Raw genomic sequence first — 27297 nt, forward strand, 5'->3', positions numbered from 1 at the left:
CAATTTTGTGAAACTCCATGTCAGGTTATGAATCCACTGTCTAGTTTTATTTTTTCAACGTATAATATACCATATTTCTCTTCAAACTGACTCGTAATAAATCCTGTAAAAACTTTCTAGCAAAAAATCAATTTGTAATTCCGATAAATCAGTATCTTCAGAGAATAAATTAACACGAAAATTCCAAACTAGAATTATGTGAGATCACAAAAACACATTTAAAAAAAAAACTTTTAAATCCGACTGTGACGATTGAAATCATTAAACTAGAAACATAATTAAGTTGCCTATTGCGGATTGAGATGGTAATTAAAACACAATTCTAAAAGAACGGCTGATAAAAGGGCTCAAATTTGATCTCCTGATTGGCTGTTTATAGTGTGAGCTCATCCAATCAAACATAATCCTAGTTACAACTCAACACAAGAGTAAACAAAAGCTCTCTGTAAATAATCGTACAAAGACGGTTTTCTTTACTCGAGGGAAGTGTCAATAAGTTTGTTCTAATTTTGTTTTAAACCAATTCCTTTCTGGTAATACTAAACAAGAATTGTCTTCACACACAGGTTGAATAACAACATGAGAAATTGTTTAATGTAACTGGATACATCACCATGGTAACAGCTGTTAACAACTGTTAAACCAGCATACAAATAACTTAAGTTGTTATGCCAGAGTTACCTTTCTTTTTTATACCTCCATGCCTTTGCTGACTTCTCCTCAGCATTTAATACCCTTTAATCCTGCCATCTTAATAGATAAGTTGATTACAGTAAGCTAGAGGTGAACCCATCCATAATTAAATGAATTGAAAGTTTCTTATGTAATCGAACACAGAAACTATAATAGGATCACCTCAAGGATGTGTGTTAAGCCCCCTCTTATTTATTTTATATACCAATGACTGTAAGTCAACTTCTAGTAGCATACATTATTTAAAATACGCGGATGACACAGAGCTAGTGAAACTGAATATCATGATGAAACCGTTTTCGAATTGGTGTAAGACAAATTGCCTCTTACTAAACGAAAAGAAAACCAAAGTTGATTTTCGAAAAAAAATGTGCTGCTCTGGCTCCCCTAAAAATTAATAATCAGGAAATTGAATCTGTTGAAAGCTACAAATACCTAGGTATGACTGTTGATAACAAATTTAGCTGGGAGAAACACTGTAAAAATACTATAAAAAAAGGAAATACACGACTGTTCTTTCTCAGAAAACTGAGAAATTATGGGGTAGATAGAACTGTATTAAATTTATTTTACTCTTCGATTGTTGAGTGTGCTCACTTTCTGTTGTGTTGCCTGGTTCTGTGGATGTAGAACAGAAGAAAAAACCAGATTACAACGAATATTAAATAAAGTAGGTAGGATCACAGGATCTAGACATAATCTGGATGACCTTTGCAACAAAATCATAAGGAAAAAGGCTATGAAAATATGCGACGACTCAAACCACCCTTTAAATAAACAGTATGTTAAAATGAGATCAAAAAGACTAAATGTGCTGAGATCGTGCAATAGTAGGGTAATGCGATATTTTTATTCTTTTGTTCCGTATTCCATTAGACTGTTAATGATATTGCATAATGTGAATTTTTTGATGTATTGCTGTTTTTTATTATTTATATAGTCAATAGTAGTTTTATGTTCATACTTGTACATTGTTAAATAATATATAGTGTTTTTAAATATTGTAATTAATTATTTTTATATGAAACGTTTTATATATTTTTGTACTATATTGTGAAAAGCACTCAAAATATTTTCCTATGTGGACGAAATAAAGTTGAATCTTGAATGAATCTTGAATACTGTATACAGTTTACACACAATTGATCTTTTCATAAAAATGTACTTTGAACATGTTTCTTTTTACACTGTGTTGTTTGAAATGGGAAAAAACATTTGGGAAAACACTATTTCATGAATAACATGTCATTATTTTAAAATAAAAACAATATTCACACAATACATACACAGAGCTACAATAGCAACAGCTACAACCAGTACTGGTGGTGGTAACTCAATTTGAGAAATGATGTCACGGCATATTGAATATCGTAATTACGTTTAATTAAGCATTTAATTCGGCGTAACACAATCAAGATGAGTTTACAAACCAAGGTTAGGAATTTGGGTCACAAACATTGTTAAACTACTTGAATTTGACAATTAAATCAATAACCATAATCAATGAAATATAATACTAATGTGTAGAATATTAAAATATAATTTTGAGTAAATTTAAAACAGTATATTGATTGATTGATCATTCATTTCAGAATAAAAACACTGGCATTCCATAAACATAAATTTCTGTTTTCTCATCAGAAAACATTCTGGTCTTTCTACAGTGTATCTTCCACCTCCAAACCTTCTTTTAAAGATTTATTGTCCCCCTGAAAAATTATTTTTACAATTTTTTTGTTGAATATAGAATTTTAATGTCACATAATAGTTATCCACTTCGACCAAAAATCGGATCTAAAAAAATTGTACTTTACCTAAAAAAAACTGTAATATAAAGCTAAAAATGGTCAAATTGGCTTCCAGCCAATGGATTTTGGTTGAATTTAACCATGTTATCTTATAAGTGAAAACATTTTTTATTTTTTTTTTATTTTTTTATACAGAAGTGATTAACTACAAAATAACCTATTCAAAGTCTGATTTAATTAATCTTCATTTTTCATGTTTTTGGGAGACATTACATCTTTAAGCCGGGATGTTTTTTAGAATATATATTATTAAATAGAATATATCCATCAATTTTAAAGTTATTTTGTGATTTTTATATAAATTTATCTCTATTGAAACTTGGATAATTGCTAATTTGGTTGCTTGGATACAAGTGAGCATTGCTAAAGCCTTAATGTGCAGCATCATAGCTTAATGTTTATTGAGGACAAAGTAATAAGATAATATGTTATTTACAACAATACAGAGTATGTCAAATATTAAAGATACCACAGTACAAGTCTGTACTCTTACAGGTGTAATGCACAGTACTATACTACTGTTGTTTTGGTACCTTAATTGGTGTAATGCCAAAAATAGTAAATTAATATTTCAAAATGTTTTTATAGTTACTTCTATTTACAATTACTATGTAGCTATGGCAACAAATGTTGCAGCTACTACTATGTAGCTATGGCAACAAATGTTACAGCTACTACTATGTAGCTATGGCAACAAATGTTGCAGCTACTACTATGTAGCTATGGCAACAAATGTTGCAGCTACTACTATGTAGCTATGGCAACAAATGTTGCAGCTACTACTATGTAGCTATGGCAACAAATGTTGCAGCTACTACTATGTAGCTATGGCAACAAATGTTGCAGCTACTACTATGTAGCTATGGCAACAAATGTTGCAGCTACTACTATGTAGCTGTGGCAACAAATGTTGCAGCTACTACTATGTAGCTATGGCAACAAATGTTGCAGCTACTATGTAGCTATGGCAACAAATGTTGCAGCTACTACTATGTAGCTGTGGCAACAAATGTTGCAGCTACTACTATGTAGCTATGGCAACAAATGTTGCAGCTACTATGTAGCTATGGCAACAAATATTGCAGCTACTACTATGTAGCTGTGGCAACAAATGTTGCAGCTACTACTATGTAGCTATGGCAACAAATGTTGCAGCTACTACTATGTAGCTATGGCAACAAATGTTGCAGCTACTACTATGTAGCTGTGGCAACAAATGTTGCAGCTACTACTATGTAGCTATGGCAACAAATGTTGCAGCTACTACTATGTAGCTATGGCAACAAATGTTACAGCTACTACTATGTAGCTATGGCAACAAATGTTACAGCTACTACTATGTAGCTGTGGCAACAAATGTTGCAGCTACTACTATGTAGCTATGGCAACAAATGTTGCAGCTACTACTATGTAGCTATGGCAACAAATGTTACAGCTACTACTATGTAGCTATGGCAACAAATGTTGCAGCTACTACTATGTGGCTGTGGCAACAAATGTTGCAGCTACTACTATGCAGCTGTGGCAACAAATGTTGCAGCTACTACTATGTAGCTATGGCAACAAATGTTGCAGCTACTACTATGTAGCTATGGCAACAAATGTTGCAGCTACTACTATGTAGCTATGGCAACAAATGTTACAGCTACTACTATGTAGCTATGGCAACAAATGTTGCAGCTACTACTATGTAGCTATGGCAACAAAAATGTTGCAGCTACTACTATGTAGCTATGGCAACAAATGTTACAGCTACTACTATGTAGCTATGGCAACAAATGTTGCAGCTACTACTATGTAGCTGTGGCAACAAATGTTACAGCTACTACTATGTAGCTGTGGCAACAAATGTTACAGCTACTACTATGTAGCTGTGGCAACAAATGTTGCAGCTACTACTATGTAGCTGTGGCAACAAATGTTGCAGCTACTACTATGTAGCTGTGGCAACAAATGTTACAGCTACTACTATGTAGCTGTGGCAACAAATGTTGCAGCTACTACTATGTAGCTGTGGCAACAAATGTTGCAGCTACTACTATGTAGCTATGGCAACAAATGTTGCAGCTACTACTATAGCTATGGCAACAAATGTTACAGCTACTACTATGTAGCTGTGGCAACAAATGTTGCAGCTACTACTATGTAGCTGTGGCAACAAATGTTACAGCTACTACTATGTAGCTGTGGCAACAAATGTTGCAGCTACTACTATGTAGCTGTGGCGACAAATGTTGCAGCTACTACTATGTAGCTGTGGCAACAAATGTTTAGAAGCATTTAAATTACAGAATAGGCTTTACTGTATATAGAGGGCACCTGGCTATCAGATCCCTGCCATTAAAAAATTTAATAAAATATTGTATCACAAAAAATGGTAAACGATAATTTTTCGATAACAATTAAGTTACAGTATACAGCTATTTCATTTATGCATATCTGCTTCAAGAAATATACTTAATGTTAATTTTTTAAACATCATATTTAATGTCTTGTATTTCTTTTCATGTTAGTAATAATTAGTATGTCTTAATAACATTAATATTGAATTTAATTGAAGAACTGTAAATATTATTCAACAATCGTTAAATGAAAATAAGTGTTTAGTTTCAGTATACAATAGCGTTGCTATAGTACCAACTGACAAATATTGTTTTATGGTCTCATATACTCTTAGCAACAAACAAAACAAAATCAACTTATAAAACATGGAACGAGTCTTCTAAGAATACAAGAAACACAGTGGTTTACTGTATTCTCATTTAAGAATAAGATTATAGTTATTGAAGTTATTGCTAAGATTAACTACAGGAATGATACCTTCTATTTACCACTGAAATGTTTTAATAGAATACTAGATTATACCGTAAGTTGAAAACTTTGCATTTTTATAATTTCATTATACTTGTAATTACGATACAGTATCACTATCATTATTTCAAAGTTTATTGCCCTATTTATATTGAGTACATAAGCAATTTAAGATTGAGCAAACATGGCTGCAATATTTGAACAGAGCGTCAGTTTGCACAATGAATTGAGCAGAGCAATAATGATCAGTTTAATGAGAAAAGGCAATATTATCATTACACTCAATATCAATATTTAAAGCATTGTTTGAGATTTTACCATTTTGAACTTTACTATTGCCGACAGAATACCTTAGTTGCAGACTGTACTGTATCTAGACTCTAGACCCGACAAAATACCTTAGTTGCAGACTGTACTGTATCTAGACTCTAGACTTTAGCTAAGCCTACATTATTATATTGCCGACAGAATACCTTAGTTGCAGACTGTACTGTATCTAGACTCTAGACTTTAGCTAAGCCTACATTATTATATTGCCGACAGAATACCTTAGTTGCAGACTGTACTGTATCTAGACTCTAGACTTTAGCTAAGCCTACATTATTATATTGCCGACAGAATACCTTAGTTGCAGACTGTACTGTATCTAGACTCTAGACTTTAGCTAAGCCTACATTATTATATTGCCGACAGAATACCTTAGTTGCAGACTGTACTGTATCTAGACTTTAGCTAAGCCTACATCATTATATTGCTGATATTTACTGACTGTATAATTATTTTAATGCCATTTGATTGGTTAATTCTGTAATAACCACACAGTAATAATATATTTCCAATTATACAGTCATTAACTTGAGTAGAATTTTTACAGAGGGCGTACAGTATGATGTCTGAATATAGGTGGTAACAATGATGGGTCATGAGAGAAGGATTTATAAGCAACCTAACCCTAACCCTAACCCAAGATGTATTGATGATTGTCCTCCAGCCAAAAACATGATATAAACTATTGGTTTTCAGTTGCCAAACAATTTTTTTTTTTATATCGTGATAGACTCCCTCTATGTTTAATTTTACACCTGGCCTGGGTGCGAAAACTTGTTCTTGTTGTAGATACAGAGGGCACATACAGTATGATGTCTGAATATACCTGTAGGTGATAACAATGACGTGGGTGGGATAAATGAGATAAGGATTAATCAGCGGTAACATCAAACAATAATCCAATCTATGCTAAAGTATTGCTGCTAATATAAAATCAAATACAGTACTGACTAGTTTTAATCGGCAAGTGATCTAGATCCCTTGACTTCATCATTTTACGATTAGCAAGCATAATCTCCAGATCACTTTTAAGATTTCTAAATTCAACTAATTGACTAATTTGCGGGGATTGTTGCATAACCTGGTTCATATCAATAAATCATACTATTTCATTAATTTAAAAATAGAAAACCTTCTAATAAAAGTCTTACTCAGAAAATGTATTATTTAAAAAAATAATTAATGAAATTGATTATTTAAAATAATCTTACATGACAAAATGACGTAATGTACAATACTTGAACCATAGATCTCTATGCTTGTAACAACAGTGTACATCCATGATAAAAGTTGTATTTGAAATAGAGGGCGACATTGCATAACAATAATTTCCAATTTAACAACAGTGTTTCCTTTCCCTTTTTAGTTTTTTAAACTTCCAGCAAAAATATGGAGATTCTCTGATCAGACTTTGACAAATAATTGTGAAGTATAAATTTAAAGAAAAAAAACAACAAGTTTAAAGATGTATATTGTCCCCCAGCCAAAAACATGAATAATAAAGGTTGATAAAAAAGACTTGAATTAAGCCATTTTTAATTTGCAGCAAGTCAATTTCTCTTCTGTAGAAAAAATAAAGTTTACTTACTGTACTTCAATACTGTAAATGACAAAATAAACGGTTAAATTCAACCAAAAACGGTAAACCCATCCATCATTGACTTCCAGTCAATTTCATTTTTTTCTTTAAATTATCATACCGTAAATAATAATAACATAGGCTAATAATAATATATTAATAATATTATGATGTGACATATATGGCATATTTTCAAATTATTTTTTCAGGGGGACAATTATTTTTAAATCAAACTAAAAAAACAACAAAAATGTATCATCGACATTAAACTTGTTATTTTTTGCACACATAATTTGAAAAATAATTTCTATTTTATTTATGAATTATTTTAATTTCTCATAAACCTCCCTTTCTTTCCACATATAAGTAAGCTTAGTAGGCCTATTGCTAAAACAATGCATGATAAAATATTTGTTTTCATCGTGGTATACGCCCTCTATGTTTAAAGCCTGGGACGCGAATACTCGCTCGGGGGGCCTAGACTTATTCTTGCCTAGCTGGCTAGCCTTCTTTTTGTGCCTAATCTAGGCCTAACTTTCAGGTATTCTTTATGTAGTACTTACAGGTACAATAAGTCCTTCAACATTCTTTATCTCAAGTGTGTATGGTTTAGAAAGGTTATCTTCCACTTCATCACTTCTTTCTCCAGCATAAGGCAATATATTTGACTCGAAAAATACATCTTTCCAATCTTTTCGCTTGGCAACAGACGCCAACGCCGCCATTTTAACGAGGATTGAAAGAAGAAAGTTCAGAGTTCATACGTCACATGTCATGGTGTCTTGCAGGAATTCTCATTATGCTGAGAAAATAGAAGAAGTTGACAGCTACGCCTAGATCTCAGTAGATTCTTTAAAAAAATCGTAGGAAAATTACAATTTATGAGTAACAAGAACAGCCCAGGCCCTTCACATGAACGGGCAATTTACGGTTTTGTCATGTACATGTCTTCAACCTTTGCTCTTTGTAAGTTACTAGACTAGATAAATCGGCCAAGTTCAAAAGGCGAGATACTAAACTTACTTATTATTTAAATACAGTACTAAACTACGGAGCCCGTAAAGTGACATCATAAAAGTAGGAATGAGGAGGAAAAACTACTATGGGATTATAGTAATTGTTCCCTCAAAATAATTGTTCGACTTTGATTTGAGGAAACAAAATATCATTTAAGGGAATTACTATTTCGATGGTAAGAAATGATTAATTGTGATTATATATATGAAGAAAAGAGTAAACGAAATATTATTTCAAGGGACGAAATAATATTTTTCGAGCTTCATTATACACGGAGCATAAAATAGTAAATGTTTTTCAATTATGACGGGTAGCCTACTCATATTTAATTTATTCCTATGAGTTATTATTATTCTAGGTCTGTACTTGATATGGGCTTATCTTCCCAAGAGTTGGTTACACTATGTTGGACTAACATACTGGCCACAAAAGTAAGTTGACATTTGTAAAATCAACACAGTATTTTTCTTTTAACATTGGTCATTGATAGGTCATAATTGCCAGACATTAAACAGCCTTTTCATTACCAAATCCCTTTACAAGGATTAAAATAAAAATAATAGTACTTTCTTTCTTTCTTTCTTTTATTCAATTTTTCACATTTCCAAAATAATACAAGTTATGTGAAACAATGATAACAGGTATCATAGTAATAAACAATAAGGTAATCAAGCTAATTAAAAAAATATATATAGAGATACTTGTACTTTAAAAAAACAAAGAAGTGTGAAAGGAGGTCAAATAAGTATGATACTTTAAGCTTTACCCCTAACAAGACTTAACAAATAAAAATAATTGTGCACAACCATGCCTTTTGCAATTCCAAATCTCTTACTTTACAAACATTGTTCTTTTTCTTATGTTGTAGATACTGGGCGTTAGCAGTACCTGTATACTGTTCAGTTTGTGTTCCTTTTCTTTATTTCTTCTACACAGCGTATAATTTCACCATCACTTTACCGCTTGACTCTATCAACACTATGCAAGGCAAGTGTACAACAAAGATTGTTAAGTAATGCTTACCTTAAGAGAAATAAGGAGGTAAAAAGTATTACTAGTTTTGGCTACCGCCTCTCATACCTATAGTTTTTATGCTAATGAATAGTCATATGTAGAGGCAAAGTGTATTACTTGTTTCGGCTACCTTCTCTCATCATAGTTAAATATATGTGTGAATCGTATGTTTGTTTAAAAATATTGAGTGTTGAACTTAATATTTCCATAATGTACTAAAGTTAATGTTTTTGCAGATATCCATTCTAGAGCGGCATCGCACGTTGCAGAACCGTCCCTTTCAATACCGCAGATTTCAGACATTCCAATAAGTGAGGTCAACAAACTTTTATACAGACGGCCAAAACAAATAACAGAAAGCGACGTAAAATAGAAGAACAAACAAGAATGTGTATAAAAATTGAAATATAAGGATTGAAATTCAATTGAAGGGACGTCCAAACCAGCTTTTTCAATAAAAAGTTTATATTATTTTTAATTTATGTTGAAAACCAGTGCACTACAGGACTGCGATTTTGGGACCAGTAAACAAAAAATGAATATCTTTGCTTGTCCGATACAATTTATCAAAGCATGATAAATAAAGATGTATTTATTAGTTTGGCTTAATATTCCTAAAAAACAACATTTTGGCATACATGGCATGTCATATTTTAGCTGGAATCATCTCCATTATTTATAAAGAAACACAATAGACTTGTGGAAATATAATGGTAGCTATATGCCCAAATATGGTAGTGATGTGCCATCATCATGTCAATTTATGGGCACATCATATTTTTTCGTCACATAGTTTGATAGTGCAGACAAGGCTTACAAAATTACATGTTTCTAAGGGCACTTTAAAATGTTATCAACCTAGTTTTTTTATCTTGTAAAAAGTGTAGTAATATATTTATACTGCATTCTGTAAATAAAATATGACATCAGGTATCTATTCTTCGTATATTCTATATTTACTTTATTCATATTTGTTTCAGATTACCATCACATGCAAAACAAACATTCTGAAAAGTTACTAAAAATACAGTGTACTAGTATTCTGAAATATTTAAGTAAAATAGTGTGGCTTTTGAATACGGACACAAGGGCCATAGCCATTATAAAATGTTATTTTACGGTATGAACCGATACCAACACGGTAGATTGAGGGTATCCACAGACACCAATATGGTTAATACTAATCCATATTATTATTGACATGTCATTTTTCAGACAATACATGGATGCATAATTTGTATAATGTTATACATTTGGTCTCCACAAACATAGTTCTGACAATAAACATTGTTTTCATGATATATAAATCATACAAGGGGTTAATAATACGGTACTAATAAACTACAGTGTATCATATAAGATATTATACTATTAATGTGCAAAACAGAACAACAGGACAACATATGAATATAAAATAATTTTACGATATTTTTCTACACAAATTTCTGTCAAATTCAGTAAGAAATTTTAAGATGTTTTTGTTTTTAACAATAATATACAAGCTAATTGAGTTAAAGTATTGATTTTCTGTAAATAATACATTTATTTATTTACTATATTAGGTATAGTTATGGTTACTGATTACTCTACTAATAAAGCAATAGATGGCATGTTTTAAGCTCTGTCTACACTATCAAACTAGTTTGACAAAAAAATGTGATGTGAGTGCCCAAATATGGTAGTGGTATGGCCAAATTGATGACATAATTTCCATATATGGGCACATCACATGTTTTGTCTCATACAATTTGATAGTGTGGGCAGAGCTTAAAATCAAACAATGGAGGAGGATACACTCATAGTGTAGTTTGAAAAAATTGTATTTTAGACAAATTACAGTACCTATAACAATGACGTATTCACACTTGAAAACTCATTATCAACATGGCATTTAGTGGAGAATTTCCTTGAACAAACAGAAACCCCAGACAATCACCCTTGGCCTAGCAAATCAAAAATAATTATAAGTTTCAATTTGTTTTAATCTACAATGTATAGATAGTACCTGTAGGATTTTTAATTTGGTAATATTTAATACAAAGATGATTTCAAATCTCAATTAGACAACAACATGTTATTATATAATATAGACAGAAACATATGTTTCTGTAATATAAGACTTACACATGTTGAACCAATACAATGCTGCTAAAGCCACTAACAGTATAATGGGATTTACATATGTGCTTTAAAGCACTTTAATCTTACAATATTAATAACGTTCCTAAAAAAAGTAGTTCCACATTAATCGAAGTTGGAATCAAGATAAATTTTTAGTTGAATTTTTTTAAATTGTGACATTTTTTTTTTAATCGAAAATCCTTTTTTCCTTTCATATTCACTACATAATTTTGTTACTGTTTTTTATTTTTTGGCAAATTTGTACTTTACAAATTTAATTCAGCACAGAATGGAATGCATCAGGATATGAAAGTCAAGAATGTGAACACATTAGCATGTGTGCAATCTAGTGTGTAATATGTACACCCGTGTGTGTGAAATATGCACACATTCACAAAGCAATTACACACACATGCAGTAGGTATGCATGTGTAATTTATATACCATTATATGCACATTCACATAAATGCAATAGTGTACTAAATCATGATCAATACATGTCCTTTTATCGTTTTAACCTATGACCTGGTCTCGTTTTAACCTATGACCTGGTCTCATATAATCCACTCCTACTGATGTATCTCACCCACTTGATCACATCATGGTCGCTGTAGTTGAGTTTGGATTCAAACACTTTTAAGTATCGAACCTTAAGTCCAGACGCAGCAAATGGAACCTAAAAAAAAATAAAATTAATAGTTATAATCACAAATTTTAAAAAATTGTTTAAATTTGAATGTTGTATTAATGTTGTTTGTTTCTGGTTTTTTCACATGAATCAAAATTAAAAGGTGAACATCCAAGATTGACCTAAACTTATAAACTCTATTAGGCTCTGTCTACAAACTTTATCTGAAAAAAAAAATGTGGTGTGCCCATATATAGACATGATCATGTCATATCACTACCATATTTTGGGCAACTAGTTTAATAGTGTAGACAGATTGACCTTGTACACTGACCTCAAAGTTCATGGATATTGGGGGGCGAGACCACTTCTTCTTGTCGTTTGTTGGCAAGAGTTCAATCTCAGCGCTAATTTGTGATTCTTTCATTCCTCCCATACGTTTGATTCTGAAAATTACAGCATTTTTTTAAACATATATTTAATATTTTAATAGCATATATCTTTTAATACAACTATTAAAAAAAGATCAACAATGCTGTTTCTAAAAGACAAACTTACTTCCAGACAATGGCATTCTCACTAGACTTGTATTTAGCCTTGCCTTTCATGCAGACTACCTGTACTCCACTGGTGTTCAATGGTGTTGGAATACGAACCTGTCAAAAACAATAATAATAATGTTAAAATGTTTTTATTCTGGTCCTCACGTTTAACTGGAAACTGATTTATGTGTGCCAGTTATATAACTCAAAGTATTGCACATCCTAGCAGATATCAGGGAGCTATCAATTTGCAACAACCAACGGCCTAACTAGGTCAGGTAAATCGATGTGTCGTCGGTCATTGCTTAAACCAAGAAATCATGAGTGAGCGCATGTGCACAGTGAATTAGCATGACGTAGTTTGGTCGTCAGCTGTCGCAAATCGAAAGTTCCTTATTTGTTCAAGAAGAGAAAGTGATGTGACAAACTGTCAACAAGCTAAAACTAACAAATACAATTAATATAGTGAAAACATTTTCTTCTGACTTCTATTGGTATATTGATATGATAGTTAGTTTAGTGTAAATAACAATTAATATACCAATACATGCATCATGTACTTAAGAAACAGAAATATGTGGGAAAAAAATTACCTCTATCTTTTGGCCTAGAACAGATGGTTTGAAATTGGACTTGAGCACCACCTTCACTTCCATTTTTGTACGAGATACTTCACGTACTAATGGAATTACTCTAAACGGCAAACTGATATCCTTTGTTGTACGATACCTGTGGGGTTGCAGATATAAAGTTTATTGTTTTTTAATGTTTATAACTTGTTAGAGGCTACTTAATAACACTTACTACCTTTTGAGTATGCTTTATGAAGCAGATTAATATCTTCTACAGTCTAAGCTGTTCACTTAGTTACTCATACCTGGCACCAACACTTAACTTATGGCACCAACACTTAGATCATGTCATTATGATCAACAATATCACTAAGTGTGATGTGCCAAAAATGGTAGTGATGTATTCAAATGTGATAGTGATATATCCAAATATGATAGTGAAATGACATCATCATGTCCATATATGAGCACATCACATATTTTTGTCACATAAAGTTTGAAAGTGTAGACATAGCTTAACACAGACTTAATATTTTGTTTTGTAGCTCCATCTTTGTAGAATGAATATATTACTAACTTACTTCATGAGTTCAAATTCACCATCAGGAGGGATGAAGCTAATGCTACGCTCTGATTCAAACTTGCTGAGTTTAACACACTGATGGAAGGTACAGTCATCTATAGCAATTGAGCTCTTGGCTGGACCACTGTAAGAAAACAGTAACCAACAGAATTATTCATTGGCTACACTTGGGTTAATGCTACAGTCACCTATAGCAATAGAGCTAGTGGCTGGGCCACTGTAAGAAAACAGTAAACATGTCACAGTAATCACTTATACAATAACTAAACATAATGTAATGCTTTTCAACATTTAAAGAATTGTACTTATACATGAAATCATCTGCATCTGCATCTGTAATGTGTTTACTTTAATCTGATCATAAGAAACAAAATTTAGATTTAATGTTGATTGGATTGATTAAATAGCTTATGGTGAAAATATTGATTGAGTTATTCTGTAAAGCATTCCATAATTTTCTCTTATTTGTACATACATTTATATTGTATGTCAGCCAATCATTTGAAAATCTATCTTCCTTTATTACTACTTTTTACCACAAAGAAAATGTTTGTAGTTAAGTCTTTTTTTCTGGGGACATGGGTTGCCTCAGTACTACATACCAGTAGTACTAGTTAGTAATCTTGTGTGTAGTGAATTTATAGTAATTTAAAAATACCAAAATTTAAACATGTGTACTGCATACAAAATTAGCTGCTGCAAACCTGATGAATGCGTTCAAAGACCCACAACCAGAGTGTGACTAAATAGATTCTTAAATATAGTGCTTGCACGTCAAGTCTTATTCATTTTAAAAAGTGATCGTGTGTGCAATCATGATTATTTCTCTGAACTAATTTGGTCACCACACCTTCATAATAATGTTATCTATTGTTTGTGTAAATTTGCATATTAATTACTGTACAGTTAAAGTGGTGGTAACAATAAACAATTTAGTTTGTTTGTTTCTGACAATCTCTGATCCATGTAAATAAATATTGATGATGTGAAAATGAGATCAGGGAAGGAAGGCAAATGCGGAAATGATTAAGTCAGAGAAATAAAAATGTGAAAAAGCAGACAATTGAAAAACACAGATATTATAAAGTGTGGAAACTATGTGTACTAATTTTCTGAGAAATTTTAATTTTTGCTTAAACACAACAGCAGACACAAATATTACAGTTTAAAAAAAAAAGATTTAAATAAACATACTGTACATATTTATAAACCTATACTTTTTTCCTCAACCAACTCAAATACCGTGCTACAGTACTTTAACAAAAAATTAAGCCAAAGAAAATTTTGTTTCCATTTTTATAAACATTTCAACCCCAAAGTTTAAAAAGTACTTGAAGAATAAAAAAACAAGAATAAGCACAAAAGCAGGAAAAGTAAAATGCACCAACACAACAAACTTACGTTCTTCTATAACAGGCAAACATCAGGATACAAAGAAAATAAAAAAATGATGGCGATAATTATAAAACATGCTTGGGTTTATGAAGTAACAAAACCAGGCAATGGATGCAATCGGGGTTTAACACCAAAGTCATTTTCAAGCATGGAACACAGTCAACACTCCTAAAGCCTTGTCTACACTATTATACTGTATGTGTTATGCCCATATGATGATGTCATATCACTACCATATTTGGGCATATCACTACCCTATTTGGGAATATCACTACCATATTTTGGCACATCACACTTGTTTTGTCTAGTTTGATAGTGTAGACAGTGCTTAACATTAGTTTTTACATAAAATATCAAGTCCTCTGGTAAATTTAATTTCATTCACATTGTTTTACATGCAGCAATCTATGTTATGATGAGTATGATTCATCCTTAGATCCTTAGAATTTCTTTTACAAATTGTCTTTACATGGTGTCAAGTGTGAATGAATATAATGTTAATATGAATGTTATAGAGGAGATGCAACATTAAACCTTTACTACTCAGCAGTCAGAGGAAAATGGCAAAAGGCTTCCTACTTTCTAAGAATTTTATCAGATAATCTATATTGTATTGAAAACTCCTGTAACATGACCTCAGTGCTGATTTTGGCATTTTCCCCCCTGTCAGTTATTGTAGGTAGCACAAGTAATGTATTTAAGCTAACATACCTCTTCTCTGTATCCTTGCCTTGTTTGTCCAGGGTAATCTTGTCGTTCATACCAAATTTACACTCAGGCATTCCACTCAAATAGCTCTTCATAACAACTCTACCAGCAACATGGCAACTCAACACTTGGCCTAAGAAGAGGTTGAAATCAGAAATAAATAGTAATCTTGGTAACAGCTTTACCGATGCTTTCAAAATTGAAAACTGCTACCGAAACTTATAAAGATCTGTCTACAATATCAAACTAGTTTGACAAAAAAAGTGTGATATGTCCAAATATGGTAGTGGTATGCCCAATTATGGTAGTGATATGACATGTCCACATATGGGCACATCACATTTTGTTGTCACATTCGGTTCAATGATAGTGTAGACAGAGCTTAAGGAAGTAGATATGATTGATTATTGCGTTTGCCGATTATTGCGTTTGCCGGTTGTTGATGACGTTTCACTTCAATAAATTGCCAGCACAGTCATGGTTTCTACTTGTATTTTAAAAAGGTTACCTTGCGGTGACATGAGGAGGTTGACATTCTCAAGTACGTCTAAGAACAGTTCATTGCGTCTGTACTTAATTCCTTCTCGTCTCCAACCAATCTGACCGGTCACCTGACTGGTGATCTGTTGTTGTTCTTCCTTAGTGTTAGATTTTATACCAGTCTGGGTGATGAATGTCTTTAGTATACCAGTGTCGGTGTTCTGGGGGTAGCCATAATCCAGAATTTCTATAGAATTAAGAATGAATGCATAATGAGTTGTTTTATACCACCATTCTAAATGAATGGATTATTGCACACAGTGCATTGTTTACACTACAAACAAAGTCTTTTAATAGTAAATTGTATGAATAGAAATGATACAATTAATTATCACAGCTAGCTATAAGGTTAGTTAATCAAGAATTGTTTCTGGTATAAAGTTTTGGCCGGGATAAAAAATTCTGGCCACAGGTAAAAAACTTTAGTAATTTTAAATCAAACTTCCTCATCAAATTAATAAATGTTTAGGTTGGTTTATAAATTATGTCCTATAATAAATTTACTCACCATCTAACAGTTCATAAATAAGCACAAAATTATTTTTGATGTTTTCCTCAGTAATTTTTCCAAAGTATGATTGCATAACTTCAACCATCTTGAGAAGAAACTCAAACACCATTGACGCATTCACATTTTGCTTAGTAACCGCAGCCAACCAGATGTTACCACGCTTAATGTGAAAGAAACTTGTCCTTGCGATGTTGGTTACTGGTGAGCGTACTTGTTGTCTTGCATGGATTACACTGACACGGAAAGCATCAACAGCATTCCGGCTAAAATGAAACCAGTACAATTGGAAGAATAATTATACCATTTGTGGAGAGGGGGGTTCAATGAAAATTTCTACTTTTCAAGTTATATCTAAGGTACAGTACAGTAAGCTAGACACGAAATAAGAGATATTTTTAGGAAATCCTAAATTCATTTACTATTTTTCTAAAAGAAAGAGCAAGTAAAGTGACATTCTTGTTCATAAGACAATAAAATTTTAAACAAGTTTTCAAATGTGGAGTTGTTTTTTTAATGAGAAGAAATCCCGATATCTCGTCTGATGGGATTTGAACCTTGGACCCTTGATAGCCCAGCACCTTAATCAAAAACTCAACTACTAACCAAGAACAAATTTTAGAAAATGCATTGTGCTGTGTACACAAGTGGACAAACAATTATTACTTACAGTATCTTTGTCAGGGATTTTCATTAATGCTCTCCATGTATTAAATATTTCTTATTGGGTTAACATCATTTATAGTAATTGTGATAAAGGAATGACTTCCTTAAAAGGAGTAAAGAAAATGTCAGAAACTTTTACAAAAAATATTGGTAAACGTACCCGATGTCATCTCTGAACACGCGGGAGATTAAAACCTCCCCCTTATGGTTGTACACAAACAATCCACCAATCATATTCCTTTATTTAGGTGTTTTCAACAGATCATTACCTGTAGATTAGATTAGGTGAATAAAAGACAACAAATAATACACATAAAATACAACATTCTCCATAAAAATAATTTATCAACATTATCTAGGCCTAGCTAGTTTATACTGTAGTAGTAGAAACATCATTGTTGGGTTGAGATCAGACAGAATTAATTTATTTTTATTCATTTCATCTTTTATTTCTGAAAATATAATACAGAGTACAAATTAGTGTCTACATTACAGTATATTAAAAATATAAAGGAAAAAATATATACTAAATAAATATATAAATAAACTGATGCTTCATAATCATGTGGTTAATACAATAGATTCATCTAACCATCCATGTAGAGGCCTAGGCCTAGAGATAAGATTGGAAAGGAAGAGCAAAATCGTAATGCATTTCGTAACAATATTGCCTGTCCTCTAAAAATTATTATTTATTTTTAGAGTACATACAATCACAAGTGCCAGGGAATAATTTCGCCAGTGTAGCATAGCAAAAAGCTATACAAAACAACCTTATTGCTACAAATTTCTAAAATTGTGTAGCTAGCAAAAAAAGACAATACAAAACTATGTTTCTCGAATAAAAAATCAGTTTGATTAGCAATAATTGCTAAACAAAATTTTAAAATGAAATTTTTCCCTGAGTGCCAGCTGGAGTAGGCCTAGCTAGAGTATTTACTATAAAGTAATTATTATGTTGACGAAAGAGGTAGACGGTTTAAAGTCATAAAAGCCACCGCCCATTTAAACCACAGAGGGCAGGCAACACCCACCTGCCGTCGTCTGTGTGTGCTAGAAAAAATCGCAAGGCCTTGGTTGGTTGGGCCTAGCTCGATAGGCTTACCGGTGAACCACAATATTCATGAATAAAATTTATATAGCCTGTCATTTTCTAACGCTAAAGCTAACCAGGTATTCAAATAAGAACATACAAGTGATTTATTAACATATTCATTTTATTCAATCATATAATTACTCACAGAATTACTCTACTTTTCACCACACATCACACAATCTTTCGCGGCGGCCTTTCAGCTTCCGTTCCGTGTTCGATCAAAGAATATATATCACAAGAATGAGTATTCCGCGATTTTTGCATGAGAAATTTGTAACAGAGAGCTCCAGTGAGTGATGCCCGCCCTCATAAGGGCGGATGTATAAATACTAAATAAGACTTGATTTAATAGACATGATACATGTCACATTAAATAGAATTATGATGATAGTTTTTGCAATTGTAAACTATTTTATAATACATATTTATTAACAAACTAGTGTTTATTCACTTTTACAGACAATTATTTACTAACATGCTAAGTTAGTTCACAAAAAAGGCCTAACACAGCAACACCAAAAATCAACGAATATTACTCAGCACGGCCTATTCTTTACCATTGCCGTGTACTACTGTACGCCCGGTAAATTAAGTATTGTTTTTATGATATAAATTAGTATAAAACACATGTTATTAATAGGAGAAAATGTTAAATGTCATTAACATTTATTTGTTTTACCAGAAACAAGTTAAATATAGGAATATTATTAAACTATCCTTCGTGAAAACGCGTAAACACCAACACGCCCGGTCACGCTATCGTAGTGCCCGGTTGATAAATCAAACTGTTTATACGGCAGTTTTTACTAAATAAATTGCATAAAACGAACAATTAAATATTCAAATAGTATTTAACATGATGTTGGCATGTAGTTGATAACATTTTTATCATCGGAAAATACTCCGGTGGTCCAGCATTTGATTAGTGAAACCTTCACAAAAAGTTGTATACATCCCAGATACATCCACACTTATGGCGGCGCCCTACCACATGGACAATATTACTGTTACAGGGAAAATCGCGGATTACTCATTCTTGTGATATATATTCTTTGGTTCGATTTAGGATCATTCTGGCCCCGCTTGACAAAAACTATGAAAAGAGCTCCGTAAACAATCCAACCATTTTGTTATTAAAATGATGTTATTAATGTATTAATAGTCATATTTGCAATATTTATGTCTTATTTTATTTGTTTTCCTGTTTATGTAACTGTCCTAAAATAATGTATTGCTCAAAATGTAATATTAATCATTTTAGTTTATATGAGGGTGGCAAGCTGGAGCCTCCGTAGAACAGTAAAGTTCAAAGGTTAGAATAGCTGTAATGTTTTTGTTGTTTTGTGGTTTGTCTAGTAGTGTAGTGTTGTTGTGTGTACTTTATGTTATGAAATTATGTTATAAACTGTAATATTACTAATGTTAAAAGACTGTTGAATATGTATATATTTATTTTTGATATATTGATGTTCATAACGTAATGAAAAAGGCGTGTAAAATCCGGACGTTGTCCGGTTCCACAAAGAAAGGGATTGTTGTGAAGGACCTCAGAGATTTAGTGAAGAGGGGCTGTCAAATTTTACAGGTAGGCGGGCCTGGCCGACTCTCTGAAGTTTTAGTTTTTAAATGTATGATCAAACTTGAGTGTTTAGTGAGAGAAAAGGGGTACCCTAGGTGGAATCATCATCATCCCCCATTTCATTTGCATCCTCCCTCCACCTCCTCCCCCTGTTCGTTGTTGGTGCAAAGTTCTTAGGTCATGATCCTGTCACACCAAAACCAGTCCGGGCCAAAATCGGTCCGGGGGACCATTTATGGCTGCCAAAACCTGTCCGGCCGGACCAATTTTGGCCGCCAAAACTGGTCCGGCCTGGATAAAATCGGTCCGGGCAGTAGGACTGTTTTTGGCCGCCAAATATGGTCCGGTCTTACAAATATATGGTGTGCAAAATGAGTCATAATGTATATATTATCATTAAAAAAAGGCCATGATTAGTCATATTGAAAACTATGGGGTTTTATTTGTTATTTTAATATTATAAATTAAGCCTGTTTTTTTATTATCATTATTAGTAGTAACTCATCAATAATTAGTACTAATTGTTAGGCTTTTCGTATACAATATGTATCTCTGCCTGTTTGTAATCCATTTTGTTCTTTTTTAACATCTTCGTTTCCCCATGATGTTAAAAACAATTTAATTTATTAATTATTTATGGTTAATCAATCAATATATCAATTCAATACTATTATTATAAAACAATTATCCAATATTGATTAGGCTGAGGAAGGAAAAAGGCCTCAATCATAAATAAAATCTAGCTGGCAATATCAGCGTCTCATACCCGTTCATGTGAGTGTGTGGCAGGCCGAAATATGAGTGAACACCTAAGTCATGTTTTTAGATAAAATACGTTTATTTATAGTATTTATCCGACAAGATAACTTACTAATAATAAATATATATCATGGAATATTTTTCTAGCCATAAACAACTTAAAACAGCATCATAGGCCTAGTAATTCAATTAAAATCGACAGAAGAAAAGCCGGACCGATTTTGGCAGTGGCGGACTGCTTTTGGCCACAATTTTAGAGCCAAAACTGGTCCGGCCGGACCGATTTTGGCCCCGGACCATATTTATCGTGACAATCCCCTCTCACATAACTTACATAAATAAAGACTTTTAATAATCTTTTCTTTTATTCTGTGTCTTCAAGTAGATATGTGATGCAGATTTCAAGGGAGTTTATGAAGAAGACCAGACAGAGGTGGTTGATAATGAATACTTTCAACAGTTGCCGTCAAACACAGTTTTCGTCTTCCTTGAAGAAGAAGAAGAATTTCCAGGGGGTAATTTGCTTTCTTGATTTACTTACTAGCCTAATATTCATCCATACTTAACAGTGAAATTGAGGTAAAAGACAATAAACATCATATTATAAAGGTCTATTAATTGCAACTATTTTAGTGTAGTATGTAAAAGTATTTCCATTTGTAGTAAATGGTGATACTACAAAAAAGTCTAATAATGTACTATAATGGTTTTGCCCTTACATTTAACATACAATATAATACTATGTTAGTATTATTATTATTATTATTATTTTTATTGTTAGAATTTAAATCCATTTGGCCTCATATAAATAGGCCATGAAATACTGTATGTAATTTTGAATTTTTGAAAATTAAGTACTAAAATGGATTATTATCTCTTTGGCCATGAATGCTTTAAATTGCAAGAATTAAGTTGAAGTATGTACAGTAGATATTTTGGTATCTCTTCTTTAGCTATGTTTAAACGGTCTGTTCTGTATTGGTGAATTCCTACTAATAACGACATATCACTACCATATTTGGGCATACATTACCATATTTGGGCATATCACACTTTTTTTGTCAAAATAGTTTGATAGTGTAAACAGAGCTTTACATTATGGTTTAGTATTTGTAACCTAGCAACTACAGTATAGCTATCCCTTTTTTGTGTTTTAGATTTTTCTTTGTTTCTCAAAACTCTTGAGGGAGTGATGCAAGAAGATGAATCTGCGAAGGAAATAAGGTCATTTTTGAGAAGCACCGCTGATCTAGGCGACATGTACAACGTCATCGCATCTGTGTCGGCCTCTTGGAATACCAACAACGAGGAAACAAGAGAGAAAGATCCTGATTGGTTTCAAGGTGCTGTCTTTGACCTTTGACACTGACCTTAATAACATTTAGGGGGTGGAAGTTTGTTTTAATGATATTGTGTTATATTCTTTGAATTAAAATTCAGTTCACATACTGGTCTGTTAGATTTTAAAGAAAAACCAAAAAGTTATTATAAATAAATACAGTAGTATTTATTATATCTTTAGGTTTAGATAAACGTTTCAAAACCAAGTCTGCTGTCATGAGAGACAGAGCTAAAAACAGAATACGAGGTTACTTAGATACAGTGAGTTTTGCTTTTATTTAACAAAACAACCAGACACTTAAAATAGCAATTATTTTTTATCATTTTGTTGCAAAAAAATGAATGTATTAACAAAATGAAATAACATATTATATGAAGTTGCTTAGTTAAAAAATCAATTGCACATTACCTGAAATAAAATAATGTTTGTTCATAATACAAAATAAGAATTGATTTTATAAACAAATAATTTTGCTTGTTATAAATTATTGTTCGTTTTGTACTTTAACTTCTGTAACTCAATTACTTTGGCTTAAAACCAAAGAAAACAATGTTTGCTTTTTGTGTACAAAGGCATACAAACCTTAACTAGAATGCTCAGCTAACTAGAATGCTCAGCTAACTAGTCTGCTAGTTTATAAGAAAACACTACATTATAGATTTTCTTTTTGTTTTTTTTTAGGCCAAGACGTATTTCAAAAACCAGGACAAAACTACTGCTAAACTTGCCACAGAAATTCTAAAACAGTTTGAAGATGAATTACGCTATAATGAATACTTTTGCTCCCTATTTGATCGAAGCGCTCCGATCAAAGGTCCGCAACCACCACTATGTAACAAAGAAGGCTGGTTTGGATGCCAGGGTGTGTACAACGAGGCAACGTGTCAGTTCTTTCATACTCTGAATCCGTACAGCTCTAGGCAGTATTTTATCATCTTCAGCACCTGGAACTTGGACCATATGTAAGTACTCTTGTAAAATGATTTAAGATGTGGTCTTGTGGTAGAAGTGCACTACTTCATTTTTCAGGGTCATTGGTTCATATCTTGAAATATTATGGTTAGATCATGGAAATGTTATTCATATAACTGTATATCAATGTTTTCCTTATAATAAAGGCATAGTTACCACCATTTAGACATAACATAAACACATACTCTGCCAACACCAACCACAGCACCCGCAAGGGTCTGGTTTCATACTGTATTCTTGAAATTTGTTTGTGTTATTTTTTCAGAATTGAGAAGAGTCGTCAGGTCCTACCTGACCTTCAAGCCGCATTGACCTCTAAGAAAAAAGGTCAAGTCGTAAACACTGACTATTTCTTTAGGCTGCTGTTCACAACCCAAAATTTCAAATTGGTTCACATCGTGTGTCACGATAAAGGTGTTCACACCGGAAAAAAAACAGATAAAAGACAGTGGTATATACGTAAATAATTAAGTAATTATTATTTAATCAATTTTAATTAGTAATTATTAATTAATCAATTTTAATAAGTAATTATTAATTAATCAATTTTAATAAGTAATTATTAATTAATCAATTTTAATTAGTAATTATTAATTAATCAATTTTAATAAGTAATTATTAATTAATCAATTTTAATAAGTAATTATTAATTAATCAATTTTAATAAGTAATTATTAATTAATCAATTTTAATAAGTAATTATTAATTAATTAATTTTATCTGACATCGCATTATGGACTAGCAAACGTTTTAGCAACATGACTGCTTGTTGTAATTTTACTATACAGTACTGCAAATAAATTAATAAATAAAATTCCATTTAACTACATTCCTTGATATAGATGAATTAATTTGACATGGTCTACATTATTCTCAGGGCTACAGTGTGAGAATCATCAATGACCAGCTGTCCACCTTGGTATCTCTGTTAAGCTCTGTTTACACTATCAAAACAGTTTTACAAAAAAGTGTGATGTGCCCAAATATGGTAGTGATATGCTTAAATATGGCAGTGATATGACATCATCATGTCCATATTATTATGGGCTCATCACATTTTTTTGTCACATAAAGTTTGATAGTGTAGACAGAGCTTAATAGACAATAAGACATTTAATCATATATTTTGTACTTATACTTAATTATAAAAGAAAACATTGATTTGATATAGATGCAATTAATGAGGACTCAGGTTCAATAGAATAATTTATTTTATATAAATCATGGATTAAAATTATAATTAAAACTTATATTTTAAATAGTATTTAATTCAATTTCAGGTTAAACAATTTGACGTGCCAATTGTTTTTATATTGTAAATAATTTTTAAACTGATTTTAAGACTAGATATGTAGTTTCCATTTAATAGTAGAATTGAGAATACTTTTACAAATAGATAACAAATATTGTTTTTGAAGATTGATGGTTTGTTTGTGAAGAATAAGCTATATTATATAAAATAAAATTCATATTAACTAAAGTCTTCTTTGTAAAGTATGGTTTAAAATAAAAAATTATTAAACGGTGGACTAGATCAGATTCAGATTCGATTTATTAAGTCATTCATACATAGTATAATGATACTTGTTTCCTTGGCAGAAAAACACAAACAAAACAATACTTATATAATATTACATTCATGATCAACATGGAACTTAACAACAACATCAACAACTGATTAAGCAATATAAAATACAACAGACCTAATGACCTATCTTTCAAACTCATTGCTGTGTAGTCTAATAGCGCTAGGTAAGGATGAAAATTGATGTACATTTGTTTTAACTGGAATTGTTGTTAATCTTCCAGATCTGGTAACTACTAACTTATTGTTGAGAATATGAGATTCATCAGCTAAAATACTATTTAATTTAGATATCATTCCATCAATATACATTTGTGTGATACCTTTAATCTCGACACCAGTAATTTTGCTTGCATTCCTAACTATTCTGTTTAACTTACTCAAATTTGTCTTTGCTAGACCATTTACCCAAGTAACACAGCAAAAGTCTAACGGAAACACAAAATGAACACCTTTAGCATACACTTTGCACGTAAGTGTATATATTATCTATCCAAACCCGTAAATATTTATGAGACTCTGGATTTTCAACATAATATCAATCCGTCAATAACAAGTGGAATGTGATTAACATTTTTTCTTAAGTCAAATATATTAAGCTCTTTGGTTTTTTTAGAATTAATACACAAATAATTAGTATTGTACCAATCCAAAACCCTTGATACTTCTTCTCTATATACAAATTCATCTCCTCCTGTAATAAGACCAGTCAAACACATGTCATCCGCAAACTTGATTAGGTTAAATGAATTGACATTACATCTTAAATCACTAACATATATTGAAAATAAAAGTGGGGATAATACACATCCTTGCGGTGTTCCCGTATTAGAGTCAATATAATTCGAATTAAAATTGTTAACCTAAAGCCTATTTTCCACTAGGCGCGAATCCAACGTTTCGAAGAGAAAATCTTTTTCCACTACATATGAGCGAATAGCTGCGACGTTCATGTTCCTCGCGTGGTTGCTGAGCATTTCGATTCGCATGAGTGCTCATGAAAGCGTCATAGCTCATTTCCTGAGCTCTGATTGGTTGCGCAATATTTCGCTTCGCAAAAAGTAGAAACAATTCGAACTAGGCCTAGTAAATTTCGCTGAAGCGAAAAATCAAAGGAACTAGAATTCGTCGAAGAAGGCAGCTGACAGACAGAAACGCGAATACGCATGTGCATAGCATGACGCTTTCGATTCGCGCGCGAACAATCGCCTAGTAGAAAATCGGCTTCTATGCACATGCGTTTCTGTCTGCCATACTGCCTTCTTCGACGAATTCTAGTTCCTTTGATTGAACGTCGCAGCTTTTCGCTCATGTAGTGGAAAGAGAGTAGGCGATTTTTTTCTTTTCGAAACGTTGGATTCGCGCGCGCGAACAAATTCGTCTAGTGGAAAATCAGCTTAAAGCCAATCTCTTCAATGATTTCACTTTCAGACTGAAAAACAAATACCACTTCCTTTTCTCAATGCAAAGAAAATAAATATCAGTGCATATTCATTTGATATGATTGAGGTAAATTGCGGTGCGTGTAGGCGTACATTGCGGTGCGCGTAGACTTACGTCATTCCACTGAGTCAGTGTACTGATGTTATTCCGTACCCTACTCACATAGAAGTCACACCAAACTATCCCTACCTATTTCTATATGCTCTTAAATACTGTAAGGGAAAATGTTAGGCCTAAATTGAAATGCTTATACACTTATCAAACATGACATCAACTTTGAAATTTTAATTCTCCTGCACACAACGACAGTAATTTGTACAGGCCTACTGGTTTACTTTCTGTAGAAAAACTGGACGTTTCATTTTTCAAAAACCAACAATCGTAGTAAATGAACTGTAACTATTGATACTCGAAATATTCTTCATTGAGTCATCCTTTTACGGTCTGCTAAGTTTTTATAATATTATTATTATATAATGTTATTATATATATATTTAAAATTAAAGCATCGTGTGGCCGCTAAGTATGATATGAAAATAATAAATATAAATGGATCTAGATTACACAAATATTTAATAATTGGCGCCTTTTTAAGCTGTCGCGTTTAATTTGTATAATGTATGTTGTAATTAACAAATTGCAATTCCTCTTTGTATTTTTAATTAAAAAATATGAATGGTTGACCGCCATAGAGAGGTCAGTCCTGCGTTTCTCTAATTATAGACAAAATAATGATATTCTTTTTTGTTTTAGATGGGATTTTATTGGCGTATCTGGTAACAGCGCGCCGAGTTTTTCATTCTTCCTGCAATTATCTAATACTTTTTTTAATAGGCATATTCGGTAATGTGTCCATTCGAGTCACCGAATGACTATAGACTACTAAATTCACGTAAAATCACTTTTATTTGGTCCAGAAGTACACACACAAACTTTTAAATATTGAAAATTACTCGTTTTTTACATAATGCTAGGAGCTATACATGAGTACTTCTAACGTTACGAAGTG

At 32.2% G+C, this 27297-nt stretch overlaps 3 protein-coding genes across 3 annotated transcripts; 2 read left to right on the forward strand and 1 right to left on the reverse strand.

Annotated features, from left to right (window-relative positions):
• The first annotated feature begins 8009 nt into the window (after positions 1-8009).
• On the forward strand, positions 8010-10126 carry LOC140044429 (phosphatidylinositol N-acetylglucosaminyltransferase subunit P-like). Its single transcript, XM_072088929.1, has 4 exons — positions 8010-8184; positions 8594-8666; positions 9104-9222; positions 9486-10126. Exons 1-4 carry the CDS (start codon positions 8100-8102, stop codon positions 9620-9622), a joined length of 414 nt encoding a protein of 137 aa, XP_071945030.1. The 5' UTR covers positions 8010-8099; the 3' UTR covers positions 9623-10126.
• A 1777-nt stretch (positions 10127-11903) lies between these two features.
• Positions 11904-18836, reverse strand: LOC140044430 (AP-2 complex subunit mu). Its single transcript, XM_072088930.1, has 10 exons — positions 18754-18836; positions 17673-17781; positions 16847-17112; positions 16307-16525; positions 15802-15931; positions 13694-13819; positions 13134-13269; positions 12557-12654; positions 12333-12444; positions 11904-12046 (listed from the first exon to the last, which is right to left on the reverse strand). The coding sequence occupies exons 2-10, from the start codon at positions 17744-17746 to the stop codon at positions 11912-11914; spliced, it is 1296 nt and encodes a 431-aa protein (XP_071945031.1). The 5' UTR covers positions 17747-17781; positions 18754-18836; the 3' UTR covers positions 11904-11911.
• Positions 18837-19930: 1094 nt separating this feature from the next.
• LOC140043320 (DNA fragmentation factor subunit beta-like) lies at positions 19931-23898 on the forward strand. The gene is made up of 6 exons (XM_072087821.1): positions 19931-20193; positions 21332-21461; positions 22104-22289; positions 22469-22548; positions 22970-23250; positions 23526-23898. The coding sequence occupies exons 1-6, from the start codon at positions 20089-20091 to the stop codon at positions 23725-23727; spliced, it is 984 nt and encodes a 327-aa protein (XP_071943922.1). The 5' UTR covers positions 19931-20088; the 3' UTR covers positions 23728-23898.
• Positions 23899-27297: the final 3399 nt, after the last annotated feature.

The sequence above is a fragment of the Antedon mediterranea genome, chromosome 3 (genome assembly GCF_964355755.1).
Source record: "Antedon mediterranea chromosome 3, ecAntMedi1.1, whole genome shotgun sequence".
NCBI lineage: Eukaryota > Metazoa > Echinodermata > Crinoidea > Comatulida > Antedonidae > Antedon > Antedon mediterranea.